Source organism: Cryptomeria japonica, chromosome 3 (assembly GCF_030272615.1).
Source record: "Cryptomeria japonica chromosome 3, Sugi_1.0, whole genome shotgun sequence".
In the NCBI taxonomy this organism is placed as follows: Eukaryota; Viridiplantae; Streptophyta; class Pinopsida; order Cupressales; family Cupressaceae; genus Cryptomeria; species Cryptomeria japonica.
The window spans coordinates 622,734,055-622,753,116 of NC_081407.1; the positions used below are offsets into that span (position 1 = coordinate 622,734,055).

Genomic DNA, 19,062 nt, shown 5'->3' on the forward strand with positions numbered 1-19,062 from the left:
TTAATGGATTTACTTCCTATTTTAAGTCAAAATGCATGAAGACGGCCTGAAAATGTACAGGAAGGTGTGTGGAAAATCCACATCCTATAATTGAGATGGATCCAACAAAATATCTACTTTACAAAATATGTATTTTGAATAGGTATTGTCACAAAAGATTTGCTGGACAAGCTCTGGCAATTGTCAAATTTTGATTCTGGCAGGGACTAACAAAATGTCTAAGCTGACCGAAAAATCCCAAATCTTATTCACACCAATATTTCAAACAACAATTTCTTTCACATTAAGGATGCGTTAAGCAGCCAGCCCTACCAAGGCAAAAGACGCCGCTAAACACCTAAAACCATTTTGACCATACGCAGGTCAACAATAGGATGTGGAGGACAACAAAACGATCAGGGACATCTCATAAAATATTACTGTAATAGGTTAAACATGATACGTATTAGACCCGATTCTCCATTCTCAAGTGAACAAGAAAAATGTGCATAACATGCTCCAAGCTTATCACAATGGTGAAAAAAGTTAGAAATACAAACAACAGAACAAGGAGGTCAAACATAATTGCCCATCATGAAGTTCTTAATCTGCATCGTTTTCCTGCTCTTCAAATCATCAGCAATCGTTTACGCTTCGAGGAACGATTTATTTTCATGTCTAAGTTCGAGTGGAATAGCGAACGTCACCACTCAATCCAATGCCCTACAATTTGATTCCCTTTTCCGATATTCACTCCTGAACCTGAGATTCACAGAGCCTTCTGTTCGCAGGCCGCAGTTGATAATAATCCCGCAAAGCAGAAATCAAGTGCAGAAGGCGGTGGGCTGCTCCATTCAATACGGTTGGGAGATTCGGGTGCGCAGCGGAGGGCACAGCTACGAGGGCCTCTCCTCCACCGCTGATGCTCCCAATTTTCTCATCGTTGATCTCATGGCCGTCGACAACGTACACGTGGACGTGACTTCCTCAACAGCTTGGGTAGAAGCAGGAGCCACGCTGGGTCAAGTGTACGCTGCCATTGCCGAAAAGACCGAAAGGCTCGGTTTCCCGGCCGGTACTTGTCCCACGGTTGGCTCCTCCGGCCATTTTGCCGGAGGTGGACTCGGCATTCTAACCAGAAAGTATGGCATGGCCGCCGACAACGTGATCGATGTATTCCTTCTCACGGCCGCCGGCAAGGTTTTGAACCGGAAAAGCATGGGGGAAGATCTGTTTTGGGCTGTACGAGGCGGCGGCGGAGGTAGCTGGGGTGTCGTCCTTGCCTGGAAAATCAGGCTTGTGAGCGTTCCTTCGACTGTCACGGTTTTTACAGTTTTAAAGACGGGACGAGATTCCGTAACAGAAACTGTGCATCGATGGCAATACGTGGCACCCAATATGGAAAAAGACCTGTTTATGCGTGTACGAGTTTTCGGAGTCGAACAAGGGGGGAACAAGACGATTCAGGCTTCTTTCCATGGTATGTACCTTGGCCCACAAGACGAACTGCTTAGTAAAGTCAAGGAAAGCTTTCCTGAGCTGGGTATAGCTGCTGCGGACTGCCAGGAGATGAGCTGGATTGAGTCGGTAGCCTATTTTGCTGGAACGAATCTGAGCGATTTGAGCACCAGATACTATTCAGGCAAATTATTCTTCAAAAATAAATCTGATTTTGCCAGGAAGCCTTTGCCCAAGTCAGCCCTGCGTGGTCTGTGGCCTATGCTGGAGAATGAGGTGGGTGGTAACATCATAATGTCCCCGCTGGGTGGATTTATGAATGAAACCCCGTCCACTGCCCTGCCCTTTCCTCATCGGGCAGGGAATTTATTCGACATTCAATATGTGTTGACATGGTATGAGGAAGGAAACGATGCCCGCCATGTTGAGTGGATGAGAAATCTTTACAAATATATGAGTCCATATGTTTCCCACTCACCGCGGGCTGCATATGTAAATTATCTGGATCTGGATTTGGGGTTTTCGTCGAGTGGGTCATCCTCCGTTGAAGAAGCGAGAAGTTGGGGAGAGAAGTATTTTCTGGGGAACTTTGATAGGCTTGTTAAGGTGAAGAGCCAGGTTGATCCTCACAACGTTTTCAGGAACGCTCAGAGCATTCCTGTAATGAAGTAAATGTCCGTGAATTGGAGATGACGACGTGGTCATTAATAATTGGTCAGCGTATAGAAGAATATCGACCAAGCTATCTTTTATTATATTTATCCAAATAAATCTTTAATATTAACTATAGCTATCTCAATCAACCATTCCACGGTTATATTTATTGAAATTCATTGTATTTTTAAACTTTGAATAATTCTAATAAGGTGATAAATATTTGACGGTATATTAGAGGTAATTTTAGTTTTCAAGAATTTTATGGATATGATAAATAGCTCTTGCATTTAAATGAGGTACAATGTTTTTTTTTTTTAATTAGTAAAAAGTTGTTAGTGGGCAATACTCTTGTATTAATAAAAGATCTTTACATTGAGAGTTCTTGCATATGCATATTCTACTACATTACTTTCTTCTATCTACAACCAACACACCTATCACCATTAACATGTACAATTCATTTCTATCTATATTGGATAATGTCCATATAGTAAAAAAAATTGGGCATAGACACCTAGAACTAGTAACCATTAACCGCTAAACACCAAAAAAAAGCATCTATCACAAAAATGGGATTCTATCCCAACAGACCCTTCACAAAAACTGAACCAAAAAAACAAAGCAAAGGATTGCCTAGTGGCAAAAACTACCCCTAGTCCTCATCAAACTCTAATTCGGCCTCCACATGAACCTTGTGCACTGCCATTGCTCTGGCAATCACTAGGCATTTTGGGTCGCACAACGCATGAGTCTAACCGGCAGCAATCTCCTCAACATCTCTAGCATCATTTGGAATCCACTCTTCCCCCAGTCCCATACCCTAGTCATTCTCTCCATCCTCATTTCCCCCCTCATCAATGGCGATGTCCCTACGACTAATAAGTCCTTCCTCCCGAACATAGCTTTCAAACCCACCATCTACAAGGCCCGCCTCAATGGTTGTTATTCTCAGAACAAAAGCAATATTTCGATTCTTCTCCTGCCAACATTGGTCTCTCTAACTCCAGGGTTTGAACAATCAGATATTTCTTGACTTCCACTACTCTCCCCAGTGACATATAATAGTTCTGTGCCAACGGGATGCGGAAATTCCCGTCAATGTTGTCCATGGCAACATCTATCTCCCCCAAGAAAGTATGCCTTAAGATTATTTGACACGCCTTCTTTTCCTTGTGCTTTCTCACCCCCATGTAGACTAACAGTGCCAAGAACATGGCAGGGATATCCACATTGACCCTATACAATGATATGCTTTTAGAAATTCATCCCCCATAATCTTTTTTATTGCGTGCAAGATATGGGGGTGACTGGTCTCCTTTACAAAGAGTAATCTCTTGTCCAAAATCTCCCCCAAGAATGCCATTTGTTGCTTTGAAGTGTCCAGCAGAATGGGTGTATCCATCTTTTGCATCTCACCACCACTCAACCACTCTTCAAATCTAGTGAGAAAATTTTGGTGTGTTCTTTCGCCAAGCCTTTCTCCTAAATAGCCGCCCATCATCTACAAATATTCCTTGGAATGAATTTAGCAATTATGATATCACTGTCTCTCTTTATCCTCCAAATCTTTCTCATTTAATTTGGGATATTTTCCAACCTTACTTGCCTATCCCAATCGTGGGATATGCCAATCTTGGTATAGAAGAATGAGGTGCAATGGTTAAGCCGATAGTAATTTATAAAACAGTAAATTTGACAAAAGTATAAATGCTTTATCAATTTATTGGCATTGAAATTGAAAATTTGACAAAAGATATATAATTAAATGTATAAATATTTTATCAAAATTAGATTACAATTGACCCTAAAAAGTATAAATAATTCATCAATTTCTTGGCATTGACATTGAGACTACTCACATCATACATTGAGAGATATTTATTTTGAAGAACAGACTTTTTAATCCTAATTGAACCATAAAGCTAACTCTATACCTAATTTTTAGACCAACTCTTATTGAAAAACTAATCAATTGTAAAGTCTTTGTGACAAACTCATTTTATGTATATCTTGCGTGTCATTTTATTTGCATTGAAGGCCAATTTACATTAATGGTAATGAATGACTCGGAGAGAGCTCTCAACACATAGTTATTCTAACATCATTTAAAATCATATGAAAAGACACACTGAAAAATATCATTAATTTAGACAACAACATTATTTATTCATTATTCCATTAAAATTAAATAATATATCATATCTTAGGATAGCATTTGGCATAATTTGACATTATTTACAAACTCCTTTCCACTTGTGCCAAATGGGTGCTTAGGAATTGTGTATGAGTATCCATAAAAGAACTTGATGTATGCCTTTTTTCACCAAACCACCATTCTAATTATATTTTTTATACCCTTCTATGGTAGGTCTTATTTTCTATTAACATAAGAAAATAAGTGATAATGCACGTTTCTATTGAAGTAAATGCATATATAAACATTCAAAATATCTTATGATTGTGATTGATCCTACATGAATATTGATTATTGTTAAATATTTTTCTTTGCACTTTTCATGTTATTTCACATGTTAACAATCTATCATATAGACCTCTTGATGTACTCTTCAAATACACTTAATATTTTTGATGTCATGAATGACATGAGAAAACCTTTCCACAAAAAAAATAATTCAAACATCAACATATAAATCTAAATACAATGCAAGCTCTCATCCTTCATATTCAATCAAAATGTAAGCAATAATCAATTAAGAATCAACAATGTTTCATTTTTCTATTTCTTTTGAATTAGAAAATATGATTTCTTCATCGAACCCCTAAGGAATACATATTGTATCCATTCAAATACTAAAGGATTTAAATCGGTTGACATATTTAGAAAGAACCCAAATCTATATTTTAATAGGCAAGAAAACTCTTTTTTTTTAAGAATATGTCGAACTCAATTTTTATCATTAAAGACAACTCTTACACAAATTTTTAACTTTCTTATATCAAGTGGAAGCATATCTTACTAAAAATTGGCTTTTGCATCATGTTTTTCAAAAGAAACTAATTGCTATTAAACAAAATTGTAATAAAATTTTATAACTTTCCCTAATCATAGAAAACTGTTTTTTTTTTCAAGTATAGAAATTTGAAAACTTTAGATAATCATAATGAACCAAAAAATCACACATAAGGCCTTGAAAGTATTAAAAGAAATATTAAAATTATAATAAATAGGAAAACAAATAACAATATTTTTAAATGACAAATTTTTTAAAATTTATGAAAATAATTCTAAACATCACCAATAAAAATGTAATGTTTAAATTATTTTTACAACCTTTGCAACTTCAAATGCTAATTTTAACAAAATAGATATTTATTTGCCACTAGTGAGATTTGTTTCTTGTATTTCAAATCATTCTAACATTGAACTAGCATTCATTTTTACATAATGGATTTGATTTTCTATAACTTACATTTTTCTAATAATGACTATATAATTGAAAAAAATTAACATTATGAATGATTGCATAGTTATTGAGTGAATTTTGTAATTATGAGAAGCTAATCCCATTGTTGAAATAGGGTCAACCTCTCTAATAACTAGAAAATGAGAAAAACATTGAGTTATGATAATATTTACTCATTTTTTAATTTTTTTTTAATAAAAGTGGATTATTCCACTAAACTTTTTTATTAATATTTTTTATTTTTTACACAAGATTCAAAGAGCATACCGGAGGAAAGAACCCTGGGAAGAAAACCTTTGGTCACAACTCATAAAATAAACCTGTAGTATCTAACAGATCAGTTTATGCACCCCGCCCAAAACCACATACAAAATGCGGTCACAACACATATATAATCAGTTTTGCATAGAGCCCATATGACAATTTGCCAAAAAAACCCATCGGATAATTTTCAAATGTAGACTCCACGACTGCTACCAATGGAAGAAGACAAAATTTTCCAAAGCCCTATGCCAAATCCCATGAGCTAAAAACCTTCCTGCCAAAAAAGAAAGTATCAAAAAACCTTTGGAAAAACACTATTGCATCAAATACCATCAGCTCGAACTCTCCTCTAGACAACGAACATGAATACTTGAAATGAAAGGGGAAAGCGGGAATAATTATCATCATAAAATTTTACATCAACATTACTCAAGAAAATCATATAACTATTGTTGCAAACCTTCCCATACCCTAGAAGGAATTTCCTCAAAACCCACCTCTCGTTGATTAGCATTACTATCAATGGCTAAGTTTGCCAAATAATCTGCAATCTTATTAACTTCTCTGTAACAATGGGATACCAAGAAAGATTCAAACAATTCTAATTTTTGTAAAATGGGATCAAGTATATACTGCAAATTCCAACAATTCGATTTCTTTTTCATAAAACATTGAATAATCACCATAGAATCTCCTTCAATTATTAAGTCCTTAATTCCCAAAGAGATTGCCATATCCAATCCAAAAGACAAAGCATGAAATTCCACATAATTGATAGTTTTAAAACCAATAGCATGACACTTAGCTCGAATAAAATTTGCATTGTGATCATAAATTACCATGCCTACCCCAGCCGGCCCAGGGTTACCACGAGAGGCCCCATCAAAATTCAGTTTAAAGTGCCCCTGCGGAGGAGGTTTCCATCTACCAGAGCATCTCTTACCTATTGCATCATTCTTTTTTAAAATTGAACCATGAGAGGGTAAAACTGACAACAACTTCCAAACTCTAGTAACTCTACTATCCCAGTGCAAAAAAGAATTAAGATTTTTCAAATTCTTATAAATAAATGACAAAGAAACCTCAGAGATTGAAGACTCAATTTTTAATAGAACCTCTGACACAAGAGACCTTGTTTTTTTAAATATCTTGTTGTTTCTCTCTAGCCAAACATTCCAAATCACAATAGATGGAGATATGATCCAAAGGCATGCATAAAAAGATGAGGCAAACATAAAGGGCCAAGATCTGAAATGGGAAATGAGATCCTTACCAATAACAAAGGATATATTTAACTTCTTAAACAATCACTGCCAACATTCATAAGCATAATCACAATGTAGGAACAAGTGTGAAGAAGATTCTAAATTTTTGTTACAAAGGACACAAGGGAAAATAGCAGTAATACCAAGCCTGTCTAGTCTCATACCTGTAAGGACTCTATCCTGAACTGCCAACCAAGCAAAGGCTCCAGCTTTAGGAAGGCAAGCAGAATGCCAAAACAACTTATAAGGCCAAGATGATAAATCTTTAGCAACCATAAGAGAGTTGTAACCATCTTTAACAGTGTACTTACTAGAAATATTCTTTGTCCAAATAAGTTCATCCTCAGAATCATAAAGAAATATAATTCTATCCCCCAAAATATTCTCAAAATCTAATTTCATGCTTTGATCAACATCTAAGAAATCAATCATCTTCCGTCTAGCTAGCTTAAGGGGTCCACTAGTCACAATTTCAAAATAATCTGCTACAAAAACACCCCAAAGGGAGGAAAGAACAGTGATCAGAGGAGACCAATCCCTAATATTCACCAAAGGTGTGTGTCCATTCCATACTTCATCCCAGAATCTGACCTTTCTACCATTATGAACAATCCATGAGAGATGAGGCAAAATAATTAATCTACATTTACAAAGGAAATTCCAAATAGCAGAACCCGAAGGCAAATTTGAGACTTTAAAAATATACTCTCTCGGTCCATTATTTAAATATTTGACAAACATAATTTGTGCCCATAAGGAGCTAGGCTTGTCATATATTTCCAAACCAACTTAGCACCTAAGGCTAAATTTTGATTTTCCAGACTCCGAATTCCTGTTCCCCCAAGTTCCTTAGGCAAACATACCTTATCCCATGCAACTAAAGGGAGTTTCTTCTTGCCATCTTTATTATTGTTCCAAAGAAAATCTTTAAGAGTATCCTGTAAACTAACAATAGCTGCTTTTGGAGACTTCAAAATAGACATGAGATATATGGGAACAACATTCAAAATAGACTTGATGAGAACAATTTTACCCGTTACCCGCCAAAGTTAACCATCTATGATTCCATGAGAGAATTCTTTTAGAAATGACCGAAATAATCTTATCCCAAAAACCAATCTTATCCTATTTAACAAAGAAAGGAATCCCAAGGTAAGTACATAGAAGATTTCCAGTCTCAAATCCCCAAAAGGATTGCAACCTATGCTGAACTAGTTGTGATGTATTAAGGAAAAAAATCTTTGATTTATCACCATTCACTTTCTGACCAGAAAATGATGCATAATTTTGTATTATTCCTTTAATCACTTTTTCCTCTACTAACGAAGCATGTCCAAACAACAGAGTATCATCTGCAAAGAGACAATGAGAAATACTTTGGGGAATATTTTGTATCCTTATACCTTTCCAAAGCCCCCCCACTTTAGCAGCCCTAATAGCCCAACTAAAGGTTTCAGCTAGGAGAATAAACAAAAAGGGAGAAAGGGGATCTCCCTGTCTCAAACCCCTAGAGGAAGTGAAAAAACCACAAGGACAACCATTAATTAAAACCAAGAATCTTGCAGAAGAAATACATGCACGAATCCATTTGATCCAGGCCTTGGAAAAACCTAACTTCTCAAGAACAACACATAAAGCCCCCCACTCTACTTTATCATAAGCCTTCATCATGTCTAGTTTAAGTATCATGGCTAGGGTTCTTTGGGTGGAAATAGAATGCAGCACCTCATGTGCTACAATTGCACCCTTTGATGTCTCCCTTCCGAGAACAAAACCACCTTGCTCCAATGAAATGATCCTAGGTAGAATTTTTGCCAACCTAAGGGAAATTGCCTTTGTAAATATCTTATACAAAGTGTTACATAAAGAAATGGGGCAGAAGTCAACAAAGTCTTAGTATCCTCTTTTTTAGGAATAATTGCAATCATTGTAGTATTAAGTTCTTTTAAAATAGACCTATTTCTCCTAGCTTCCTCGAGAGCCAATAAAACATCATTTCCCACAAAATCCCAACATTTCTGAAAAAATAAAGGAGTAAAACCATCTGGTCCCGAAGCTTTATCCAGATTCATGGCAAAGACAACACTCTTAACTTCTTCTAAGGAAAAGGGAGACATCAACATCTTATTGTCTTCCAAAGATACTAAAGGAGGAATATTAGATATAATATCATTGCTGAGATTTCCATTTTCCAAAGATAATAATGACTTAAAAAACCTAACTACCTCTGAAGCAATGTCCTCTGGCTCTGTCAATAAATTCCCATTCTGACACTGAATACAAGATATTCTATTCTTACATCTTTTAATCTTAGTTGAAGAATGAAAATTTTTTGTGTTCCTGTCACCATCTGAAAGCCATAACTCTCTAGATTTCTGTCTCCAATAGATTTCCTCTCTAGCTAACACCTCCTCAAGCTGTAATTTTAGTGACTTCAATTCATCAAACACTTGTGGCTCATACCATGTTGAAGCACATGAGTATTAAGACACTCAATCATATCTTGAATCCTTTGTTTCTCCTAAAAAATGTTCTTAAAATGCGAGATATTCCATTCCCCAATATTCAATTTCAAATAACTTAACTTCTTAGCAATCTGAAACATACGGGAATATTTACTCATTTTTAATTATATATGATGTTCATATTAATCTAGTTTTTAGATGTCTAGATATTTGAAATATAAAATGTCTGTCTATGTACATTTGATCTTATTTATTAATTAAATGAAATTTAAATTTATGTTATATTTTGAATTTTAAATAATTAATTAATAGATATTGTTCAAACTTTTTAGACAACTAAATTTAGAAGAAAAAAAAGTAAGGAAGACTTCAATATTTTTGCTTGTAATTAAAAAGATACATTTAAAGATTATATGAGAGAGAGAGAGCTTTGAAAAGGTATAGTAGACAATCAGCTTTTGGCCCTTGTAGGAAAGTTAATGAAATGTCTAGGTGACAAAAAAATATCAATCTTATCATCCAAAGGACTCAACTGTATGTTTTCATTGTCGAAAAGACTAGAAGACTTGATTTTCTAATGGAGTAGGTCTGCCAATAAGAAATTATGGCCTAGCCACAGACAATGTGATCAATTTATTACTTTTTATAGATGTGGGTTGTTAAACTTGGAGATTGAATATATTTTCTCTACATACAATAAGTGGATCATAAATATATTTAAACATGTAAAAATCATGAAGAGATGTGTGTCTTGCATGAGGCATGACTGTAGTTAAGTGTGAAAAAATCTAGTTTATTTTTAACACCTCCCATAAATTTAATTTATCACATGGTTAAACTAGATGATGGGGACCTCCTAAAAAATAGGATTTTTATCTTACACATTTACAAGTGATGAACATTTGACAACAATAGCTTCTTGAAAGTATACAAAATTATCCTTGCTCAAAGGTTTAGTGAAAATATCTGCAAGTTGTTCATTGGTTGGTGTATAGACTAGTTCAATTTCCTTATTGAGAACATGCTCACAAATAAAGTGATGGTGTACTTCAATATGTTTTGTGCGAGCATGAAACACTGGATTCTTAGACATCTTCAACACACTTTGATTATTACAATATATAATTGTTGGATCAAGTTGTAGATGTTGAAGATTCTCAAGAAGTCTTCTAAGCCATATTATTCCACAAGTTGTTGCAACAATTGCCTTGTACTTCACTTTAGTGGATGACAAAGAAATATTAGGCTGCTTCTTACAACTCCATGAGACAATACCAAATCCAAGATTGAAAAAATAACCATAGGTTGATTTTATAGAGTCTATGCAACGGGCCAAATTTGAGTTAAAAAAATCCAATAAGTTTAAAATCTTCTTTTCTCAAATATTCCAATCCAAATTTTTGTGTTTCTTGAAGATATCTCAAAACATTCTTTCCAGCTAACTAGTGACTTTGTTTACGATGAGCCATGAATACAGATAAGATTCCAAATGCATAAGATATGTTTGGATGAGTAGTAGTTAAGTAAAGCAATTTTCTTATCATACATCCTTTAATAAAAATATAATAAAGATCAATAATCGGAAAGAATAATTTATTATTATTTATTAAAGGATGTATATGATCAATAATATTATTTAATATATATTATACTTTAAAAAATATTATTGTGTATTATTTTTAAAACTGTGGATGTTTTTGTGTTATATACATATTATTAAATATATTGAGTGCATTTGAATATTTATTGTTTGATTATTATCACAATTTACTTCTATACAATTGCAATATGTTGTATATACAAATACTAAATGCATAAAGATTAAGTAAGATATTTAGATTAATAACATGATTGAAGTACATTTAAATCATGGCAATAGCTTATAGGAGACCATATTAAGACATTATATTATAATTAGTTGTGTAAGCATAACATCATATTAAAAAAATGTTTTACAAAATTAATTATATTGATACAATTGAATTTTGATGTAAATTTAATATTACAATTCATGAATTAGTGCAAAACTATTATATACTATTAATTTGACATCAATAGATTCAAAACATTATGAAGACAATGATGGAACTATACCAAGATTGTTTTAACATCTTAAATAAAAAAATACACTTGATGTATGACTTTTTATACCAAACCATCTTTCTAATTACATTTTTTTAACCTTGCTATTGTAGGTCTTATTTTTTATTAACATAAGAAAATAAGTGACAATGTATTCCTATTGAAGGAAATAAATATAACCATTTAAAATATGATTTGTGATTGTGATTGATCCTTGATAAATATTGATTGTACTTCAAAATATTTTTCTTTACATTTTTTATAGTATTTCATATATCAACAATCTCTCTTTTAGACCTCTTGATGTAATCTTCAAATATATTTAATATTTTGATGTCATGAATGACATAAAGAGTCTTCCAAAAAAATATCAATACAAACATCAAAATCTAGATCTAAAGACAATGCAAACTCTCGTCCTTTATATTTAGTCAAGAGGTCCTTTATATTCAATCAAGAGGTAAGCACAGATTGAGAAAACCCAACAACATGATTTTTGTTTTTCTATATTTTTTGAACTAGAAAATATGCTTTTTCCATTAATCCCCTAAGAAATACATTTCCTATCAGCTAGAAGATGATAGGATTTACATTAATTGGGTTATTCTAAAAGCACCTAGAGGTCTATGTCCTATAGACAAAGAAATACATTTTTCCAAAATATGTCAAGCTCATTAAAAACAACTCTTACACAAAAAGTTTTAACCATCTCATATCAAGTGGGGAAATATCTTTAAGACAATTGACTTTGCAACATCTTTTCCAAAAGCAAATTGCTATTAAACAAAATTACAATAAACTTTTATAACCCTTTCTAATCATAGAAATCTATTTTTATTTTTATTTATAGAAATTTGAGAACTTAATCATAAAACACCAAAAAAATTAGACTTTAAGGCCTTGGAAGTAATAAAAAAAAAATAGAACCCGTGTTTTATGAGTATTCAATCAATTATTGGCACGCAAGCATATAATCTTTAATATAAATTTTACAATCTCCGTGAGGCAATAAGAAGCCATCCACATGGAACATTGCTAGAATAATTTCGACCAGTAGTTGCACTTCTCTTTAGGAGAAATTTAGGAATGCCATATCCTACTTGGGAGCATGACAACAAAAAATACTTTAGAGCTGCGATCAATGGAAAGGCCAAAATTCTAATTGCACAACATTAAGGACTAGATCTCATCATTTGAGATCTGAAACAAGTAGATGGAAGGTGCCAAAAGAAGAGGGGGAAGAAAGAACATGCATTTTTTGCAGCAAGAAGGCAGTAGAAACAAAATGACATTTCATTATGGAGTGTGCAGCGTATGAAGATATTCACAGTCAGTATGATAACGAATTAAAAATGGACAATCTAAATGAACTTTTTGAAGAGCCAAGACTTCACAAAACAGCATATCTCTTAATCAAGAACGTTCTCGATTCCTTAGACCCTTAAGTCTCATAGACATCTCTGCCCACACAAGGTAAAAGGTAGGCGACTAAATATTTTGGCCGTTCTTTCTTACTTTAAAGAGATTTTGTACGCACGTTGGAGGATATATGGACTAAATGACCCGATTATTATTTAGCAAGTCAAGAAAAGTCTGCATAACGTGCTTCAAGCTTATCACAAATGGAGGAAAAGATTATAAATGCAAGCAACAGAACAAGGGGGTGAAGTGAAACATAATTGACCATCATGCAGCGCTTAATCTGCATCATCTTGTTGCTGTTGAAGTCATCAGCAATCGTTTACGGTTCGAGAACTGATTTGCTATCATGTCTAAGGTCGAGTGGGGTAACAAACGTCACCACTCAGTCCAATGCCCTACAATTTGATTCTCTTTTCCGATATTCACTCCAGAACCTGCGATTCACAGAGCCTTGTGTTCACAGGCCGCAGATGATAATAGTCCCGCAGAGCAAAATTCAAGTGCTGAAAGCGGTGGGCTGCTCTATTCAATACGGTTGGGAAATTCGGGTGCGCAGCGGAGGACACAGCTACGAGGGCCTCTCCTCCACCTCTGATGCTCCCCATTTTGTCATCATTGATCTCATGGCCGTCGACAACGTACACGTGGACGTGACTTCCTCTACAGCTTGGGTAGAAGCGGGAGCTACGCTGGGTCAAGTGTACGCTGCCATTGCGGAGAAGACCAGAAGGCTCGGTTTCCCTGCGGGCATATGTCCCACGGTGGGCTCCACTGGCCATTTTGCAGGCGGCGGACTCGGCATTCTAACCAGAAAATATGGCCTGGCCGCCGACAATGTGATTGATGTCTTACTTGTTACGGCCGCCGGCGAGGTTCTGAACCGAAAAAGCATGGGGAAACATCTGTTCTGGGCTGTACGAGGCGGCGGAGGAGGAAGTTGGGGTATCGTCCTTGCCTGGAAAATCAGGCTCGTGAGCGTTCCTTCCACTGTCACGGCGTTTACAGTTTTAAAGACGGGGCGAGATTCCGTAACAGAAGCTGTGCATCGATGGCAATACGTGGCACCCAATTTGGAAAAAGATCTGTTTATGCGTGTCCAAGTCTTCGGAGTCGAACAAATGGGGAAAAAAAAGATTCGGGCCTCGTTCCATGGTATGTACCTTGGCCCACAGGACGAATTGCTTAGTAAAGTCAAGGAAAGCTTTCCTGAGTTGGGTATGGCTGCCGCGGACTGCCAGGAGATGAGCTGGATCGAGTCGGTAGCCTATTTTGCTGGAACGAATCTGAGCGATTTGAGCAACAGATACTATTCAGGCAAAAACTTCTTCAAAAATAAGTCTGATTTTGCCAGGAAGCCTTTGCCCAAGTCAGCACTGCGAGGGCTGTGGCCGATGCTGGAGAATGAGGTGGGCGGTAACATTATAATGTCTCCGCTGGGTGGATTTATGAATGAAACCCCTTCCACTGCCCTGCCCTTTCCTCATCGAGCGGGGAATCTATTCGACATTCAGTATGTGTTGACATGGTATGAGGAAGGAAACAATGCCCGCCATGTTGAGTGGATGAGAAATCTTTACAGATATATGAGTCCCTATGTTTCCCACTCACCCCGGGCTGCATATGTAAATTATCCTGATCTGGATTTGGGGTTTTCGGCCAATGGGTTGTCCTCTGTTGAAGAAGCTAAAGCCTGGGGAGAGAAGTATTTTCTCGGGAACTTTGACAGGCTTGTTAAGGTGAAGAGCCAAATTGATCCTCACAACATTTTCAGGAACGCTCAGAGCATTCCTGTACTGAAGTAGATGTCTGTGAATGGGAGGATGACTACGTGGTCATTAATAATTGGTCAGCGTATAGGAGATTCTCGATTAAGTGTATTGTCTTTTTATGATTTATTTAATAAACATCAAGAGAAGCCCTCTCAGTCAACCACTCCACAATTATATACATTTTTAAAATATATATATATTTTTAATGGATATGATACATTGAAAGATATCATACTTGTTTATTATTCTATTTTAATAAAATTATTATATTATTAATTAAAATTAAATTATTATTATGTTGAAATTGATAATTTGATATCAATGTATTATGAACATCATGGAAATAATGATGGAATTACATTAAGAGAGTATTATCTTAGATAAAAAATGTTACTTATGTATGTCTTTTTTAATACCAAACCATCTTTCAAATTACATCATTTTGACCCTACTAAAATAAATCTTATTTTCTATTAACACAAACAAATGAGTGGCAATGTGTTTCTATAGAAGGAAATGCATATAACCATTCAAAATATAACTTGTGACTATAATCAACCTAGACTAAAATTGATTATACTTAGATTAAAAAAATTGCATTTTTTAATGCATTGCACATATCAACAAGTTGTCTGGAATGATGAGAAAACCTTCCCATGGAAAAAATAATTCAAATATCAAATTCTAAATATAAAGATAATGTAAGATCTCGTCCTCCATATCCAGTCAAAAGGTAGGCAAGAACCAATTGAATATCAGCAAGTGAACATTCTATTTTTCTATTTCTTTTGGACTAGAAAACACAGTTTGGTTATTAATTCCTAAGAGATGCATGTTCTATTAATCCATAGATGAAAGGATTTGCATTAATTGACTTAATTCAAAAATCACATGTGTTTTTGTCTTAAAAGACAATGAATACACATTTAAAAAACATCTCGAGCTCAACTTTCACCATAAAAACAACTCCACCAAAAAGTTCAACTTTCTCATACCAAATGGGAAGATATCTCTAAAAGAAATGGCTTTGCAACATCTTTTCCAAAAGAAAGTAGTTTCTACTAAACAAAATTTTAATAAATTTTTTGTTTTAATTTATAGAAATTTGAAAGTTTTAAAAAAAATAAAGAAATAAAAATTTGCATTTAAGACCTTGGAGCTAGTAAAAGAATATAAAAAATTATAATAAAATATGGAAACAAAAATTGTACTTTTTAAAATTATAGAAATGTTAAAACTTTTGAAAATCATTTCAAAAACATCAAGAAAAATAAATTCAAAATATGATATTTAAAAGTTTTTTTTATGAATCTTGTAGTTTTTTTATTTAATAAAACTTGTAGTTTTATATGCTTATTTTTACATAATACATATTTATTTGGACTCCTTTGTTGTATCTAAAATATTTCTTATATTTAACTTAGATTCATTTTAGAGTACGTAGAATTGATTCAATATTGACTATGTAAAATAATTAACATTATGAATGATTGCATAATTGTTGAGTAATTGTTATAATTATTAGAAACCAACCTTATTATTGAAATAGAATTATTTTCTCTAATAACTAAAAAATGAATAAAAACATTAAATTATAAAGACATTTTCCCATTCTTAATGATGTATGATTTTCATATTAACCTAATAGTTAAATGCATAGATATTTGGAAAGTAAAATGTCTATGTATGCACATTTGACCCTATTTAAATTAATATAAATTTTAAAATAATATTATATTTTAAATTTTATTTAATTAATTGATAAATAGACATTTTTCAAATTTAGAGAAAAAAAAGGAGGCGGTCTAAGATGTTACTATCCTTTCTTAGGAGAAAAGATTGCCACTGTGGGGATTAATAAAATGTGTAGCTGAGAGGAAAATCCCCAATCTTATCATCTAAAGGAGTAGACATCTAGGGGAGAAGACATTATGGAACAAGGAACCTATCTTTTACGTTCACAACGTTTTCAGCGATGCTTAGAGTATTTCCGTAATCAAGTAAATGTTTGTGAATGGTCATTATTTCTTGGTCAGCGTATAGGAGATTCTCGACGAAATTATCTTTTATATAGAGAGAGATATTTAAATAAATCCTTAATAACTAGCAAGAGCAGCTCTCTCAATTAACCACTACACAATTATATTTCTAAAAATTCACTGTATGTTTGTATTTTAAATTCATTATGTGTGAGTTTCTTAAAAAATTGTTATCTTTTGTAACAATTTTATGATTTGTATTCAATTTTTTTTGTAATTTATAATATACTTCATTTTAGAGAAAACATTTTATATATTATCTTAATTTGTATTAATATCAATTAAGAATTGAGATTATCATTAATATTGTAAATGATTTTTTCCTTTTAGCATATTTTGAAGATTATCTTGAATATTTTTTAATATCAATTCAAATTTAAGATTTTTTTTTAAGAATATAAATGAATGATTTTTTCTTTTAGAAGATTATCTTAAATACTTTTTAATATCTTATTTAAATTTTTGAGATTTATGTGTTGTGTGCAACTTTTTGTAATTTATTACGCCGAAGGCATTTCCTCTTTGAAGTTGAACTACCTACTTTACGAAATTAATGGCTCAAAATAATCTAAAGAGGATGCAAGATGATTAACAAGAACTCGGTCATCGACATGTTTTTTTTTATCTAATGAATTGTTCAATATTCTACCTGGTATTTTTGTCAAACTTGCTATTTCCAGTGAAGAGGCGTATATCATAGGAGAAGATATATAATCCTATTAAATAGAATAGGATAGAGCCTCCACCACACCATGAAATCTACCATTCTAGATATATATTAATTTGAAAAACAAAAATAACATGTGGCAAACTGTAATACTCCAATTTTTAACTATTTTCAATCATTGTTGCTTCCTTTCTTTATTGTCAACTCCAACCTATATGTCATTTTTGGGTGCTTTTAATCACTACCTTTTTGCTTCTCTAAATATGAGGCAATCTTCTCCATATTCAAACCATCAACAACGTTGTTTCTTTTCATGTGCAACCACTTTGAACAATTTAAGAGGTAAGTTCTTCGCTTGTCTTTATAATATTTATATTGTCAATATGTATTGTCTCTTTTGTTCTTGTAATGGGCATCGTTAATTTCTGAGTTTGCATTTTCCTTACGATTTTTGAATTTTAGTGGGTGATTATCAAGGTTGTGCTTTACTCGTTCAATTATATACAACATAAGAAGAAGAAAGACAAACCATATTAACTTGGGTTTTATCCGGGAAACCCCAAGGTGGGAAAAACCAATTGGAAGCGACAATTTTTCATTTTCCTTTTCCTCTTGTCTTTCTGATGTTGGTTTGAGAAATTTACAATGCATAGAATAGTTTTAGCCAAGTATAGTTGGTTACTTCTATATATTCAATAATTCACTTTGTTTGCACTCATTTTTCATCCATGGTCTCAACTAGAGTCTACATATTATTCATAATGTTGAGAGATCCTATCATACACTTAAGAATTCTCAAGCGACTTGGAAGAAAATAGAAATTTTTATTTGTCATTACTTTGCTTGTATGACTTCTTGTGACAAAACCACCACAATAAGCAGTGACAGTGATAGAGTCGCCACTTTATACAGATGGCAAAGACAGAGAGACTACTTTTACAGAACCACTCCTTCATGTACAACACTAGTTTCAAAATTGCCACTCTATTATTGTGAAACCATTTGTCATTGTTCATAAAGTCTTTTAACTTGTAGGTGCCATAAATTAAATTGTATTCAAAGTTGAAATAAGGTGCTTTTTTTTTTGGTAAGTACATATTTTTGGATGAATACAAATTGAAATATGTAAATAAAATAAACTTTTGATGAAGCCTAACCCATGTTTCACTTCCTGAAGTCTAAGGAGTGATTTAGCTAGAACTAATGATGAACAATATTTTCATATATGATGAATACATTTTGCTAGGTATTTGGATTAGTTTGTAAGATATATGAAAGAGATTCAATCATTGAAAGCTCTATAGCCCCTATCATTTGCCACCTATTGATCCTAGAAGTGACTGGTTTTTTCTTGCATGCATCCTCTGGAGTTTCCTACATCTCAATGCATGTCATGATAATGCAATCCCACTTCCCTACATATTAACTTAAAGTCATTACTACGATGGCCAAGAAGCAATAAGTGGATGCTTGGCATGTGTCCCCAAACTTTGTCAAGTTGTTTTTTAAGTTCTTTCAATTCCTACACATGTATCACCAGATGAAGTGAAATTTGTAATGGTCCAATTTA

The 19,062-nt window shown here is 33.7% G+C and overlaps 2 protein-coding genes across 2 annotated transcripts; both read left to right on the plus strand.

The window, feature by feature from the left end:
• Positions 1-396: 396 nt before the first annotated feature.
• LOC131050077 (berberine bridge enzyme-like D-2) lies at positions 397-2,315 on the plus strand. Its single transcript, XM_057984215.2, has one exon. It carries the CDS (start codon positions 574-576, stop codon positions 2,107-2,109), a length of 1,536 nt encoding a protein of 511 aa, XP_057840198.2. The 5' UTR covers positions 397-573; the 3' UTR covers positions 2,110-2,315.
• Positions 2,316-13,184: 10,869 nt separating this feature from the next.
• Positions 13,185-14,957, plus strand: LOC131050059 (berberine bridge enzyme-like D-2). Its single transcript, XM_059218477.1, has one exon. The coding sequence runs from the start codon at positions 13,284-13,286 to the stop codon at positions 14,817-14,819; it is 1,536 nt and encodes a 511-aa protein (XP_059074460.1). The 5' UTR covers positions 13,185-13,283; the 3' UTR covers positions 14,820-14,957.
• The last annotated feature ends 4,105 nt before the right edge of the window (positions 14,958-19,062 follow it).

Excerpts from the sequence above, each read along its gene's own strand:
- LOC131050077 (XM_057984215.2), top strand. The coding sequence starts at position 574 with ATGAAGTTCTTAATCTGCATCGTTTTCCTGCTCTTCAAATCATCAGCA.
- LOC131050059 (XM_059218477.1), top strand. The coding sequence starts at position 13,284 with ATGCAGCGCTTAATCTGCATCATCTTGTTGCTGTTGAAGTCATCAGCA.